General features: G+C 36.8%; 1 protein-coding gene across 3 annotated transcripts in view; it reads left to right on the plus strand.

Moving 5' to 3' along the window:
* The window catches only part of Tmem161b (transmembrane protein 161B), a 62,219-nt gene that overhangs the window by 26,137 nt on the left and 19,166 nt on the right, over positions 1-16,916 (plus strand). For 2 of the 3 annotated variants that reach the window (XM_045134370.1, XM_045134371.1), the window contains exons 3-4: positions 11,036-11,119; positions 14,654-14,751. In XM_045134370.1, the coding sequence (XP_044990305.1) occupies positions 11,036-11,119; positions 14,654-14,751 (182 nt within the window). Of the gene's footprint in view, positions 1-8,203; positions 8,270-11,035; positions 11,120-14,653; positions 14,752-16,916 lie in introns of all 3 variants that reach the window. The other variant, XM_045134372.1, reaches the window with a different exon arrangement.

Consider the following 16,916-nt stretch of genomic DNA (forward strand, 5'->3'; position numbering starts at 1 on the left):
ACTATATAGATATTACATTAAGCCAGGCATGGTGACTCATGCCTATATTCCCAACATGTAAAGGGCTGAGGTGGGAGGATTGCTGTGAGTTTGAGGTCAGCCTGGAGCTACACAGTTAGTTTCCAGGTCAGTCTGTACTAGAGAGAGACTCTAACTCAAAAACTAACAAATCAATAATAAATAAAATAAATATCTTACTACTAATAAATAAAATACATATCTTACTAAAATAAATAAATAAATGCTAAGTTTTACAGGATGACTTGGGGATACTTACCTTTAACAGAACTGTCTTGTAAGACTATTCAAGTAAGTATATGTGTAGATACCACAATAGGATTAATCATGAGTATGTTGAAGAATCTTGCTTCTTTCAGTTTTTATGTATACATCTCAATTTTTCCTCTGCTATCACAACTAGGAATCATAGATAAATAGTTCATAATTTTCTCAAGAGTTCTGACTTTTGTATCACATTAATTTCTGTCTCTATATCTCACTGCCCTGTGATCTTTTGAAATCGGGATGTTAGAGTGCTCAGCCAAGCTTTCTTCCCTGAAATGAAGATTTTTAAATGGCATCTGCTTGAGTGTATTGACTTTATGGGTTTTCTAATAAAAATAAATTCCTTAAGGAATAAACACTTACACCTAAATAAATAAGCAACCTTTTTAATATAAAAAGTTGGATAATTTTCTGTCTCTTACCAAATAATACATATGTTCCTTAGGTTTTTTTTTTTTTTTTACTTTTATTTATTTATTTGTTTGCTTGTTTACTTATTTTTGGTTTTTCCAGGTAGCGTCTCACTCTAGCCCAGGCTGACCTGGGATTCACTATTTAGTCTCAGGGTGGCCTCGAACTCACTGTAATCCTACCTCTGCTTCCCAAGTGCTGGGATTAAAGGTGTGTGCCACCACGCCCGGCTTGTTCCTTAGTATTTTAATGAACAGTATTTTTTCATTTTAAAAACTATGCAAAAATAATGTGGCTTAATTCCATTAATATTACCTTTATATCTGTGTAAAACATACTGAAAAAAATTTAATTTAGTATTAAGTATTTGGATCTGTATAACCTAAGCAAAACAGGAAAAATTCTGTTGAGGCTTGTTATGATTTCTAAAATATCAGTACATGAAATTAATAAGTTTGTCATTTCTGACAGGAATCAAGGTCAAATGAAGGAATCCTAGGTCATGTCTTTTTAGGTGTAATCTATACAAAATTATGATTCAAGGATTCAGTTTTCTTTTAAGTGGTGACTTAGGGATTCTAGCCTTCTGTTTTGTGACTGTTGTATTTTTCCTATGACCTTAGAACTTTCTGTTAGATGCTATGCCAGTTGAAAGTAAAAAGAATGTGTTGTATGTCAAGAGATTCTGAGTTATCAAACTTAGCAATAGCCTCGTCATCCACTACGTATGCTCTGGTCCTTGGACTAGCTCAGCTAAGGCACGGAAGAGGCAAAATGTGATTTTCATTGTACCTAGATAGTAAAAAAGATTGGGGAATACCTACTTCTTTTCTGAAATTGGTGATATTACTTCCATGTTTGCACATAGGGAAACATGTTGTAAATGACTGGACCCAAGACTACGTGATCAGAAATGTAACAGATCCAGATCCAGATCTCTTCCTTTGTAGTTCTAAGGTGCATTGATCATCCCTTAGCCTCTCTCTTATCTGTTTCAGTTGCCTGTGTTCCCCCACAGTCTGAAAATTCTAAGTGAAAATTTTAGAAATAAACAGTTTCATAAACCTTAAATCACATTTTGAGTAGCATAAAGAAACCTTACTCCGTCTATTGTGCTGGAGAAATGAATCTTGTCTTTGTACACTCTAAGCTACCTGCCATGAGTCACTCAGTAGCTGTCTCAGGTGTCACGTCTACTTGTGTGGCATTAAAGAGTTGTGTTCTAGTCACCTTTACATCGGAGGTCATTGCGCCTCACCTCGATCTCCTCACCGAGCATTGCATTATCTCCTATCATCACGTGAAGGGGTGGGTACAGTACAATGAGAGTAGTGGTATCAACCTAACTTACCAAAACCTCCTGTTATAATTGATTTATTTGTTACTTACTCTTTTCATTATGTCTAGCTTATAAGTTAAACTTCACCAACAAGTGTATATGCATAAGAAAAAAAAACATAATATACAGGGTTTGGTACAGTTTGTAGCTTCCGGCACCTGCTTAGGTCTTGGGAAGGATCTTCTGAGTATAAGGGGTGAACTACTTATGGCTGCTCATGTGCTCCCCATTGTGTCCTGGAACTGTCACATGAAAAAGTTTTAAATTTGATGGCAAGACAAGTACAACTTTTTTTTTTTTTTTTTTTTTGCAACCACTGTGACTTCTTGTTGACGGTTTGCGGAGTAATTTAAGCTTATTTTCATCTTCCTCCTTTTCTTTTTGCCATTCCTAATCTTTTAGAACAGATCGTATGTGTGTGCTTGTAATTAGTTGTAGCTAACATATTTCCCTTCACTTGCCATGTCTCAGAGGTACTCTGGTTGTTTAGCTGTCATGTATTAAAATCAAAAAGAGCATCAACACTGATTTGATTACCAAAAACATACAGTATGAAGTAGTTTAAAAACTATTTTCTACTGCTCAATCAATACCTTATCCCTTCCCATTTGAAATGAGCATTTGTCTTGTCCCTGAATTGCAAGTGTTTTATATTCCATCCTTCTAATTTTAATAGAAAAAATACACATTGATAGTCTGAAATTCCAAAATGTGAAATCATCCAAAATCTAAAACTTTTTGGACACTGATGTGATACCACAAGTAGACATTCCACCTATACTTGATCTTGTTTCTCAGGTAATAGTGAAAGTGTAGGGTGTGTTGAAAATACTTTGTAAAATTACTTTCAAGCTGTGTGTTTACAAAACATAAAAAATGGGTTTCATATGTAGATTAGGTTCTCACTGCTAAGATATCTCATGTGTATGCAAATGATACTTCTGGTCCCAAATATTTTGCATAAGGGATAAATCAGCCTGTTGTTAAATGTTAGTTTTCCTTTATTAAATGAGTGCCAGCCTTTGAGAATGAATTTGTACTTTCAAAATACAGTATATTTATTGGTAGCATCTTTTTGTCTTGTAACTTGGGAAATATGTTGTTGACTTAGACGGTGTTAAGACCCCCATGTTTTAGACTGCCAATGTTCTTCTCCCAAGAGGACACAGGACCTGACAAGTTACATTCTGTACACCTTGTGAATTGCATTTCCTAACAGCTCATTTGTAGCCAAAGTATTCTTTACTTTTGATTGTAATTAAAGGTACTTTTTGTTTTGAAGTTTGCTCGGCCCCTTTTTCCGTGGAGAGGTAAGTGGTAGGTGACGTGCTTTGTACATTCAAATAGTGGGTTTGCATGAAGCCCCCAAGGCTGCTTTGTCTTCATAGGAGCTTCCTTGGTAAGGCTGCTCTCATTTCCCTTGTTGTCTAGCTTTAAACCTTATGCATTTTTCTCTTCTCTCCATTTTCCTAATCTCTCACTTTGGTCTTGTTACCTCCCTTGATATGTCTGTCATCCAAAATATCTTTTTATTATTTTTATTTATTTATTTGAGAGTGGCAGACAGAGAAAGAGGGGGAGGGAGGAGAGAATGGGCACGCCAGGGGTTCCAGCCACTGCAAACGAACTCCAGATGCATGCGTCCCCTTTGTGCATTTGGCTAACGTGGGTCCTGGGTAATCGAGTCTCGAACTTGGGTCCTTAGGCTTCACAAGCAAGCTCTTAACTGCTAAGCCATCTCTCCAGCCCCAACGTATTTTAGATAGGCATGGTGGCTCATACCTTTAATCCCAGTGCTAGGAGGCTCAGGAAAGAGGATTGTCAAGAGTTTGAGGCCATCCTGGACTACAGAGTTGAGTTCTAGGTCAGCCTGGGCTAGAGTGAGACTTTCTATCAACTCCTTCCCCCCATTCCCTACTAAAGAATTTCATGTCACCCTTATTCAACCTGTCATTTCCCTCCATCTGTTGCATGTTGCTGTATCCAGCAGTCTGCAAATTCCCTTTGGCAAGAGAAACCTGCTATTCAGATGCATAGTAGGTGGGATCTGTATCTGCAGCTACTGCCTTTACGGAATGCCTGAGCCCTTGCTCTCCTTGCCTTCACGGTCTTCATCCCCAACCCCAGAATGTTAAACCTCTTTTGTGAAAAATTTAAATAACAGCAGATTATTTATGTATAACATGCTGTTTTAGCCACTTGTACTAAAATAGTCTAGGTTATTAGTATTTGTGGGTTTTTTATCTATATAATTTATTTTTTCTAGTTGCTAAGAATAAAAGGTTTAGAATAGAAAATAAACTTGCCTTTAGTTACTGCCGTCTTAGTGAGGGCTGCAATTACACAGTATCATAGACTAATTGGTTTATAAAAATCAGACGTTCATTTCTCATAGTTCTAGAACAAGTTCTGGTAAGGGGCCTTTTCCAGGTTACATACTGCCAACTTCTCTTTGTATCCTCTCATAGAAAGAACAAGCCAGCTTTCTAGACTGTTCGCCAAAGGGCACTAATTCCTTTCATGTCCCAGTTACCTCTCAAAGGCCCACCCGTAGACTTCGTTACACCATTGACTAGGTTTCACCATAACAGTTTGAGAGGACAGAAACATCTATCTGGCACATTACGGTGTCTTATTCCCTGAAGGAAAGTTTAATAGATTATGTTTAATAGATATTTTTGCTATTCTCTCAATGTGATGCTTTTGCATATTTGCTCACATTTTAAATTTCTGGTAGTTTTACTGTGTAAAATTTTAAGTAGTTTGCTGGAAATGCCATTTCTGCTTTTTAAAAATATTTTTATTAGTTGGGTATGGTGGCACACACCTTTAATCCCAGCACTCAGGAGGCAGAGGTAGGAGGATCTCCATGAGTTCCAGGTCACCCTGAGACTACATAGTGAATTCCAGGTCAGCCTGAGCCAGAAGAAGACCCTACCTCAAAAAAAAAAAAACAAAATATTTATTTGATGTATATCTCTCAAATACATACATTTTATATATGTATACACACACATACACACACATGCATACATACACGCATACATACATTGGAGAGAGAAAAAAAGAGATGATTAGAAAGAGAAAGAATGGACACATCAAGGAATCCTGTTTCTACAAATGAATTCCAAAAGTATGTGCCACTTTGTATATCTAAAACTTTATGTGGGTACTGGAATATCAAACCCTGGGCCATCAGGCTTTGCAAGCAAGTGTCTTTAGCCACAGAGCCATCTCTCCAGTCCTTAACTTTTTAAAATAAGTCTAGGTCAGTAGTTCTGTGTTTTCAACTACATGTTTTTTCAATGATATTCAAACAATTACAGTGATGTGATAATTTATGTAGGTGGTTTATATGAGAATAATCATTGCACAGTCGTTTCAGTAAAAATTTAGTAAAGTACAGTAGCAGACTGACTTTATTGTCTGAACTAACAATGTGAACTGAACCTAAGTCCAAAAATGTCTCTGTAGCCAGCCTAGTTAAACATCATTAGATATGCTGAAATGAATATATCTAACTTAAATGCAAGAAATAAGCTTATTATTATTATTATTATTATTATTATTATTATTTTTGGTTTTTCGAGGTAGGGTCTCACTCTGGCTCAGGCTGACCTGGAATTCACTATGTAGTCTCAGGGTGGCCTCGAACTCTCGGAGATCCTCCTACCTCTGCCTCCCAAGTGCTGGGATTAAAGGTGTGCGCCACCACACCCGGCTATTATTATTATTTTTTAATTTGCTTATTTGAGAGAGACAGACAGAATGCGCATGCCAGGGCCTCCAGCCACTACAAACAAACTCCAAATGAATGCACCACCTTGTGTATCTGTCTTCTGTGGGTCATGAAAAATTGAACCTGGGTCCTTTGTCTTTTCAGTCAAGTGCCTTAACCGCTAAGCCATCCCTCCAACCCAAGCTTAGTTTTTTAGTGAGAACCTTCAGCACTTTTTTCCCCATTTCAAAAGCAGCATATATTTACAATGTGGAAATACAAATTGATGAAAATGTAAATATAAGGTGGTAGCCTATATTCCCATTAGCTAAAGGCAACCACTTGTAAATTTTGTTGTACTTCCTTCTCTTTTCTATTTATATTTTCCTCTTATAGATTGTGATATATTGTACAATTTTATGCTGCTTTCGCTTAGATAGTAAACTTTTTTCACTAACAGCATTTTTGTGGCCATTTAACTTGTTTAATAAACACTTGTATGTCTCTTAAGCCTGTGTTAGGAAGGCACAGTGCAGCTGTTACAGGCATCAGTCAGTTTGTCCAATTGACAGTGTAGTAAATGAGAACCATGTGCTGTAGAATCAAACTGAGTGAGCGCAAAATACTGCGGGTTACTAAAGAAAGTCGTGCAAATCTGAGTTTACCTGTTGATTGGCTGTCCAAAGTACTTGTCTCCCTGCTGTTTACTCTTGCCTTGTGCTCATTCACAGAACACAAAATGAAGTATGAAATGTGAATGGAATGACTTCGTGTGCTTTGAGACGATCTTAGTATAGAGCTAAATTGAATACTGTTGCTGTGAAACTGCGTAACCTGTGCCTTTCTTATCTCCTTATCTTCTCTGTGATGTTTCTTCTTGAACTAACCCTCATTACCTTTTTAGATTCCGAAATATTATGTATTTTCCTATCTGTGCTTCTGGACATGCTATTATTCCTTGCTTGAAGCTCTCGTTCCTCCAATTTTCTTGCCCTTTGGGTTGCTGACTAAGTGCTGTTTCAGTAAAGTGTTTTCACACAATGTCTAACTAAGTTTTGCTTATCATATTCACACCACTCATTGGGTTCTTTGTTGTGATATCACAATTTGTAGTATATTTTTCAATTTTTTGATTGGTTAAATTCTATCCTGACTGGAATAGAAGCATCAAAAGGGCAGGGATTTTGGTTTTATTGGGCATGATTATGTCTGTGGCCTCACAGAGTACTTGCTACGTGGACTCTCCCTGAGTGGCTGTGGAATGAGTGAATGAGGAAGAAACTGAAGTAGGCGGCCCTTAAAGCACCCAGCGTCCGTAAGAGTTCAGCTCTGAGAAATACTGTAACGAAAGAGCATGGACTGACCCTTCATGATCTAAGAACTGTGGGAGGTATAGTACATTTTAGACAAAAGGGCTTAAAAAGTAAGATGTAGCCGGGCGTGGTGGTGCACGCCTTTAATCCCAGCACTTGGGAGGCAGAAGTAGGAGGATCACCATGAGTTCGAGGCCACCCTGAGACTACATAGTTAATTCCAGGTCAGCCTGGACTAGAGTGAGACCTTGCCTTGAAAAACCAAAAATAATAATAATAATAAGAAGAAGAAGAAGAAGAAGAAGAAGATGTAGCAAACATGAGTAAACTTTTAAAAAAAATGGCTTTTAGAAGATGTAAGGGTCTTACAATTTACCAGCACTTTAAATGCAACTTAACTTGCTTTACAGATATTTTCACAGATGATGTCATTATTTCTTCGAATTGTCTCGTCTGTCGTTAGATGCACTATCTTTACAGCAGTGGCCCAGTACTAAGATGATGCATTATTTCTCAAAGCTGAACAGCCACTGATATTCTTTGTAAATGAGTTATTGCTTATATGTTCTTGTGAATATTTATGCACTCATTATTATGTAGATTTTGTACTTGGAATCCCATTTCCCACATACCAAGACCCCAATATTAGGTCTGGGGTAGAGCTTTCCTAGTCTTCATGGTCTGCATGTGTGTTCCCAGTCCCAGGGGTAACAAGGAAATTCTGCCTGCTTCTTTTGACTTGTATAAATATGTATCCTTTGTGTGGGCTATAAATAGAGGTATAAATAGGGCTACTTTTCCCCCCCCTACACTTTAATTTCTTGTGGCTAATTTTGCTATTCACAGTGGCCTCAAAGCTTAAGACTGAATGTAATCCTAAGTAAACAAAAGTTGGGAGATACATTTATGGTGAAATTCACAGAAGTCAGGAAAGTGTCATGTTTATAATTGTAGGTATTAGATAAGTTTAATTCAGGCATGAGACATAGTACTAACTGGCTATGAATTTAATGTTAATGAATTATCATATGTTATATACAGTATCTATAAACAGAAACACACAGAATTATGTGTTGGTAGTTGATAACAGTGTTGTGACAAGAGTCTTGTAGGAACCTAACCCTGTATTTCCCCTAGGAGCAATGGTTCCATGTTCGCGGCGACTTTATAGAACATAACTACCGCGAATAACGAGACTTGACTGTAAGTTAAAATTCTGGACTTGAGTAGGAAATTCCTCCTCACCTGCCAATTGTAATTTAGGTACCTGGGCTGGGATCGATAAATACACACTGTTATTTATGAACCATTAAACTAAGGGGAGAGCTGAATTATTTTGGTTCAGTGATCCTTTTTGAGCACTTACTATATGCCAGTAACTATTATTGTGCAGTATACAGAAACCAAATAAGTCATAAAACCTTCAGGAAAGCATGCATAGCATTCCTTTAGTCTAATTGGCCAACATCACCCAAGTCTGCTGCAATTGACTTCTGACACCAAGTGCCTGGAGTTAACGCAGACCTCCCAGGTCACATGTGTGCCCGTACTTCATGCACCCCTTGTAAGTTCTTGGGGTACTCGGACCACCTTCACTTCTAACTGCCTGGCTACAAATCCAGGGCGTTCCATGGTCCCCTTAGGTTCATTAATCCACATAGAATGTTTTGCAGAGCTCAGAGAGCCTCTGTGCATAGGGTGTAGTTTTGTTATAAAGGATACACATCGGGTGAGGTCTAGGAAGGTCAGTTTCTCTGAGTGTGGAGTCAGAAGTCATCCCCCTGTGGGCACACCTATATACTAACCAACCAGGAAACTACTCGGAGCTTAGCTGTCAGGAGTTTGTGTGGAATTTCACTCATAGAAACAATTTTATGCCATAGGTACTATATCAGTTATTTATTAATTGATTGCATTCAATCACTGGAATTTAGGTGGCCAAAAGTCTTAACCTTCTAATTATGTCCTTGGTGTTTAAAGTGGGTGACCAGACCCCACACTGGACCTATTTATTGGCCTGTCTACATTACCTCTTTAGTGTAACAAAAAAAAAACAAAACCACAACAACAAAACCCTTTTATAATTTTGGGATTAAGCTGAGAGCAAAGAACATTTATTCTTTATTATACTACTGGGAAGCTGCCTTGAAACCCGTGCGAGTTAAATTAGAGCAAAGGTGTTTATAAGTGGATGAGTATATGCAAAAATACCAAGAGATCAAAGAATTTGTGAGAAATGAAATGTCATATAGTTAAGGTAGAATGTTTTTATTTTAAGTGGAGAAAGATTGAAAGTGAATATGGACATGTGGGCTGTGGTTAGACCATAAGCGCTTGAAGAAGCAGGAAATAACAGCACTTTACACACTTGGCCTTATAATATGTTTTCATTGCAAACTTTCAGTCATAAAAGGAGATGGAATAGTACAGTGAACTCCTGGGTTCTTATCACAGTAGCCTGGCAGGCTTATTTCATCTGTGCTTCCCTTTACCTTCCCTACCTCAGCATATCATGTTGTAAATTCTGAGGATATCATTCACACCTAAATACTTCATTGTGTATCTTTCTAAAGTATGTAAGCTTTTGAAATATTACAGTACCAGTGTGGTATGGTGGCACACTCCTCTGGTCCCAGCACTTGGGTGGCAGAGGCAAGAGGATTGCTGTGAGTTCCAGGCCAGCCTGAGACTTACAGTGAACTCCAGGTCAGTTTTGGCTTGAGCAAGACCCTCCTCAAAAAAATAAAACAAAATCCTGTTGTCTTCTTAAACTTATAAATTCTAATTCTTTAATATCAAACATCCAGTCACTACTCAAGTGGTCAATTCTGTAGTACTTTCAAAATAGCAGGCTAGTTTTGGATTTTGTTTTCATTGGAACGTTTTCACATAATCTAGATTTTTGAGGTTTAAAAGTTAGAAAGTTTAGAATACTAGGTCTGTTTCTTTCTGTATAACAGCAGGACCTTGGAGTCCTTATTTAGTTTTCTTACCCTTTTTTTTTTTACACTGTGAGAAACCTTGTAATAGATTTAAACAGTCATGTACTATGATAAGATTTCTATTATGGGAAAATAACGAAGGGTGGGCTCAAAGTGGCTTCTTGGAGGAGGATGTCCAGGAAAAGTAGTTAGGAGTTGTGAATCACAACTGCAAAGGAAGACAGTGAGCAAAGGTCTGAACTAAGGGCTTTGTAGAAGAGCAGACAATTTAACATTTTAAGAGTTGAATAGGGGCTGGAGGGATGGCTTAGCATTTAAGGCGTTTGCCTGAAAGCCAAAGGACCCAGGTTCAATTCCCCTGGACCCATGTTAGCCAGGTGCACAAGGGGGCGCATACATCTGTGGAGTTCATTGTAGTGGCTGGAAACCCTGGCATGCTCATTCTCTCACCCCCACACCGTCAAATAAAGAAAAATAGAACATTTTTAAACAGTTGAATAGAACTGATGGTAACATACAGAAAGAATACATGAAAGATGAGATTTGAATGTCAAATGGGGATGACTGGTGAATAGTGGGACCGCTAGATAGAATAAGAAGTTCTGTGTGAGCTGCTGGAGCTTGGGAGGGAGTGAAGTTTGGACATTTTGACTGTATGGGGAAGGAAAGAGTGCTTATAAATTTGAGAGAGCTCAAACAGCTTTCTTTTAAAGATAACTGTCAATCCTTCATATGAAGCATGGGTGGAAAATGACTGCTTTTGCCCACTTGCTTGCAATATATAGCTTAGGTTATTAGAAATGTATGCATACAACATAGCAGGGCCTGGCATCTAGTAAGTGCTTGGTAAGTGTTGGCTGGATTTGAATCTAAGCCCTTTCAGGGCTGCTTTGAATTATAGTTTTCACCTGATATTTCCCTACAGTGCCTGCATAAATTGGAAACTCAGTAAATATTTGTAGAGTGAATGAATAATCCTAGTGAGTTTAAGTGCTTTGTTTGAAAGCTGTTTTTTTCTCTCCCTTAGTTTAAGGTGGTATCAGCATCCTACAGAAGAGGAATTAAGAATTCTTGCGGGGAAGCAGCAAAAAGGGAAAAGCAAAAAAGACAGGCAAGTCACATTGATGAGCTTGTAAAGTGCTGAACATTTTACACAAGTTATGCAGTCATATTTTTGTGATTCAAAGAACATTTATCAGTTATGCTATACATAAGTTGATAAATTTGAATTTGGAGCTCATGCAAATTCCAGTAAGAGAAATTAGTTTATAAGCACAAAAAAAATCATTGTATTACTCAAAAAATTACTAACTTTATTCTTGCTTAAATTATGGACACGACATAGTCACAGTAAGTAAGATTTAGCTGGGGTTTGGTTGACAAGAGTTGTAACCCATGTCTTTACCCTCCAACTCTTTCAAAGATGCCAGTTAATCTGGGTTGTTTCCTATTGCTACTACTTCATATCATGTTGGTGGATAATTTGGCCTGTTTTGTGCTTCAGTCTCCTCATTTTTAAAGTAAAAGAGGTGGGCTTTAGGACCTGGCAGGTGCCCTTCAGCTAGCCAACCCCTCCCCGCCCTCCACACACGGTTCTGGGCAATGAGTCCTGGGCAATGAGTCCGTGGCCAGCCACTGAGCTTTATGGCCAGCCCTCAGCTTTTGATCTTTTCTCTGTTTAAGGTTCATGATGAGAAGTGCCTGCCAAAAAGCCTCCTTGAATGAACTTTCTGTGAACTGGAAAGACTGCACTGAACATAGTCAATTTGAAGAATTCTTCCACTTTAAAATTACATGTCTCTCATTAATCCTTAGAAATGTACATGTTGATAGCCTCTCTGAATGGGGCTCTATTTCCTCAACTGAGATTCCAGAAGAGTTTCATATGTCTTCTCTCATTCTAAAATCATAATTTATAAAATATTAGTGCCAATAAATTGTCCCCAGAATTTTTTTTTTTTTTTTTTTTTTTGGCTTTTTGAGGTAGGATCTCACTCTAGTTTAGGCTGACCAGGATTCACTACACTATGTAGTCTCAGGCTGGCCTCAAACTCTCGGCAATCCTACCTCTGCCTCCCAAGTGCTCCCAATTGTTGGATTTTTTTTTTTTTTTTTTTTTTTTTTTGATTTTTTGAGGTAGGGTCTCACTCTAGCCCAGGCTGACCTGGAATTCACTATGGAGTCTCAGGGTGGCCTCGAACTCACAGCAATCCTCCTACCTGCCTCCTGAGTGCTGGGATTAAAGGTGTGCGCCACCACGCCCAACTTTCCAAAATTTTTATATATATCATCAAATTATACTAACTTTGCCTGATAAATTTATAAAACTGCTTACAAAACGCTTTTTTAAACATTAATGATTAACTGACATTAAGAATTTGAAGACTGATATGTATTATCCTCATTATAAATACATCTTGAAGTTCATGGGAATGGAATATTATAAATCTTTCTTTTTAAAAAATTCAACAGTTCTTTACCAAAGTGTTCTTGTCCAACATTATATTATCCAAGATCATTTTTAAAATATTTATTTAGACAAAAAGAGGTAGGGAGAGCATGGGCACACCAGGGCCTCCTGCCACCGTTAACGAACTCCAGACACGTGCTAATTTGTATATCTGGCTTTATACTTTAGTACTGAGGAATCAAACCTGGGCCATCATGGTTTGTAAATAAGTGCCGTTAACCACTGAGCTAGCTATCTCTCCAGCTTCCCAAGACCATTCTTACATATAGGTGCATACAGCAACCCTCTGTTGGTCAGAGGTGGTAAATGAGTTGCTCAGGTTCATATATTTAAGGGTCAGGATTTAAATCCAAATTAGGTTTTAATTTGTTTTTTATTTTCAGTTCTTCAACATCTGCCAGTCATTTTACCATGTTCAACCCTTGTAGAATTTAGTTCTTTAGATTCCTTTCTTCTCTTTTATTTTTGTATTTTTGAAAATTTCATACATATATATTGATCTTATTTACCCTCATTACTCTCTTATCTACCTCCAGTAAAACCTTTTTCCCCCCGCTAATCCCTTTTCTACTTTCTTGTTTCTTTCCTTCTCTGTGTGTGTGTGTTTGTGTCTGTGTATAAATCCCCTCTCCCTCAAATTGAATTAGGGTTGCTTACTTGAACATGGATGGAAGTTTATTTACAGCTTACTTAGTGGCTATGCCACTAAAGAACATGATTCTTATTCCCATAGTAACCTTTAACTGCCAGTACCTACTTTGGGTGGCATGATGTTTTGCAAGCCCCATCCATGATGGAAAGTTGATGTGATCACTCTTTTGCTACAAACCACAGCTATTTTGAGTTTCTAAGTGTGTACTGGCCATATTGTGTCCACAAGAGAGCGTTGCACAGCCCTCCTCCCTCATCCTCTGGCTCTTTATTTTTCTGCCTCTCTTTCATTAGTGAAGTTCCCTGAGTTTTGCAGGTAGTGTTTTCAATATCCTATTTAGGGTTAAGAACACTGTGCTCATTTATTCTTAGCACTTTTGCCAGCTGTGTATCTCTGCATTTGCCACTTGAGCAATGGAGGCTGAGAGCACCATTGATCTATGAATATCAATATCTAGAAGGCAGTTTGACAGCCTGTCCATTAGTACAACAGTAATGGGAGGTTGCTAGGTCCTATGGCCTCTCCTAGCCATGGACCTTTAACTAGGCATGAATTTCCTCCTGCAGAGTGAGCTTCAAATCCAATCAGAACATTGCTGGTTAACTCCACAACACTTATGCCATTCTTGCACCAGCGGGCACTTGTCAGCTAGGGTAGTTGTGAAGTACACAGGTTCCGAGCCAGCTCTCTGTAAGACTTTGTGCCTCCAGCTATCTACCAGTACTATGAAAGGTGGGAGGCTCGAATTCTTTTTCGGTGCTTTGTAATCAGTATTATTTTTCAATAATTTGTATATATTGCTTTGTAATTACAAGAAGATGTTCTGGTGATACTCTCTTGTTCCCACTAGCTATAATAATTGTTTCATATATTTACATGAAATATTTTACTAAGATTTTCCCAGTTTATATTTATTCACAGGTAAATGTAAAATTGCCAGTATTTAATGCAGTGTTACTAGAGTTTAGTTTATTACTTGCTTTATTTACTTGCTTGTTTATCAAAAATTAATTTAGAAATGGTACAAATACACCTAAAGAATTTTTCTGCTTTCCTCGGTCTGTAGAGTTTTTCCAGAAACAGCTCCAGGGCTTAGACTTTCTCATGAATATTAACTTTAATATCCTTCCAGCTCTTATAGATAGTTACAGATATAGTCATATGTTTATGTCTATATACTTGTATATGTATGTCACTTCAAAGAAAATTGCATTTTTGTCTTCACTTCCTTTAATATTATGCCAAAAATAAGTGTGAAATACTGTACCAGCACCCAAGATTTTTTTTTTACTTTTGCTAATTTTGGTGATTCTTTTGTTAGCAATCTATGTAGTCACAAAATTTTAAATCAGCATTTTGTAGTTCTTAGAAATTGCTTTTGAGTCTCTTACTTTGTCTAGGGTGAAATATTGCACTTCATCTTTCACTGTGAAATTTTAAAATCTCTCATATTTAGTGTAACAGAAGCCCTTGCATAACAGTGTAGGTAACTTGTTTTTGTGTTACCTGTCTGATTTTTATAGGAAATATAATGGTCACATTGAAAGTAAGCCACTAACCATTCCAAAGGACATTGACCTTCATCTAGAAACAAAGTCAGTTACGGAAGTGGATACATTAGGTAAGGGAAATCTCGGTAAAATGTTCTGAATACCCTAGTTTTATAGTAGTTAAAGTACGTTCATTTTATCTCTCATGGCTAGATTTTCTTCTTTTGGCATACTTTTCTAATCATGAAGTACCTTACACAGAACATGAAATTTAATACCCAAAATCCTCAAAATGAACTTAGGCAGTCAAAACTACTTTAATTGTATGAATTTCTTTTTCTATTCACCTAATTTGTAGTATTATATTCCCCGGTTTTGAGAAGAGGCTGACTCAATATTGTAATATATATATCTTAAGTTGAAATCACCATTTTATATTCTGAAATTCTAAACTTATTTTAGTTTCCTATACTAGCCTACTTCTTTACAACATGACTTTCAAACTCTCTTTGTAGGGTGAGTGCAATAGCTCAGTTAGCAAAGCACCTGCCTCCCTTCATGCATGCGGACCCAAGTTCAATCCGCTGCATCTATTTAAAAAGCCGGGCGTGGCAGCAGTCAAGGTTGTCCTCTGGCCATGACACACAGTAAACCCACACACATGACCCTGGGTACATACACAAACTGCACTTGTGTATTTTTATTAATTTGCCTATATTTTCTGCAACTCAACTTTATTGTAATATTTCAATTTAAAGAAAGGGGTTTTTGTATTAAGTGGGATTAGTAATCAGAAAAAAAAAATTAAGGTTCACCTTTATAACCCATAGAATATCTGAATAAATCATTTAGTTTTTTTTTCCCCATTTCTTAGTCTCTGTAATAGTATAGTGATTGCAGTGATTTTAAGTATAAAATGAAATTTATATCAAATTATTTGAAGCCTAGAGGCAAATGTCATGTAAGGTGGTATTATCTAAAACACTGGGTTGCCTCACTATATATCAGAATGATTTGAGGATATCTTCATAAAATTAAAGATTGCTTACTCTTCCTTAGAGAGTAGATAAATAGGTTTTGCTATTTGTATTTTAAAATTTCTCTAATGTTTAATTTGACCACTGGGTTACATGAAAAATAAGAAAATAAAATAATATTAAAAGTAATTTAGGTAATACATAAAGTAATTTTGTATAATTTGTGTTTTTCTGGAGGTCATTCAGACCAATTTAAAAAAAAAAAAAACTTAACAGAAGTTAGGCATGGTGATGCACACTTTAATCCCAGCACCCAGGAGGCAGAGGTAGGATTATTGTGAACTCAAGGCCAGTCTGGAACTCTAGAGTGATTTCAGGTCATCCTGGGCTACTGTGAAATCCTACCTTGAAAAACAAATCAAAAAAGTAACAACTTTATCTAATATCTTACGTATAATTATTTTATAATGTAAAGTGACACTAAAATATTTGAAAGTTGAGTGTAACTTCTTCAAAGATGGTAAATATGTCTAGAAAAGAATCTTCTGGAACCTAAAATACCAGTGAAGACCAGAGTAAATTACTTTGTTTTACTGAGTTCTGTATGTGTGCTTACTTCTATAAATGCTCACAGATCTCTAAATGCAAAGACATAAACACATTTTCATTGATTTCCATTACAGTTTTTATTAATATAACTAATACTTATTGAAAAATCACCATCTGCTTAACTTTGTTACCTCAAAAATGTTGAGGACCAAATATTATACCAATATTAAGTTATCCTAAGAGCTATGAGTTAAGTTACTGTTACTATTTTCCACCCCCTTCTCTATTAGAAAAATAATTAGATAACTTAGACAGGATTATATAATGAATGTAACAGTGCTAATGACTGAGAAGTAGGCTTAATTTAACAATGGAAATTAAGTAATGTGGCTATAGCATATAGTTTGTTGATTTTGTGGTTTTACTTGCACAATTTTGAGAAATATGTGCAAAAGGTACCAGTTTATTAACTGGCTATTTACTATCAAGAACATTCTTATCTAGAATAATAGTGAAATATTAAAGTAATCTCTGTAAACCTATGCTGTGCATGTATGGTGTATGCATATTTGTGAAAAGTGAAGAATTTTCTCTCTAAACTTTTTTCTTCCTTTTGGATTTCCAATAATACATTAAAAAGCACATTTGTAATGATATTACTAAATATGAAAAGAACACGTGACTATATGAACAATGGGTTGAGTGCATGTTCAAGAATATAACTTGTGCATTGGTTGAGTACATACACAGTTGATGTCCTAATAACTATC

The sequence above is a fragment of the Jaculus jaculus genome, chromosome 14, assembly GCF_020740685.1.
Source record: "Jaculus jaculus isolate mJacJac1 chromosome 14, mJacJac1.mat.Y.cur, whole genome shotgun sequence".
Classification (NCBI taxonomy): Eukaryota; Metazoa; Chordata; class Mammalia; order Rodentia; family Dipodidae; genus Jaculus; species Jaculus jaculus.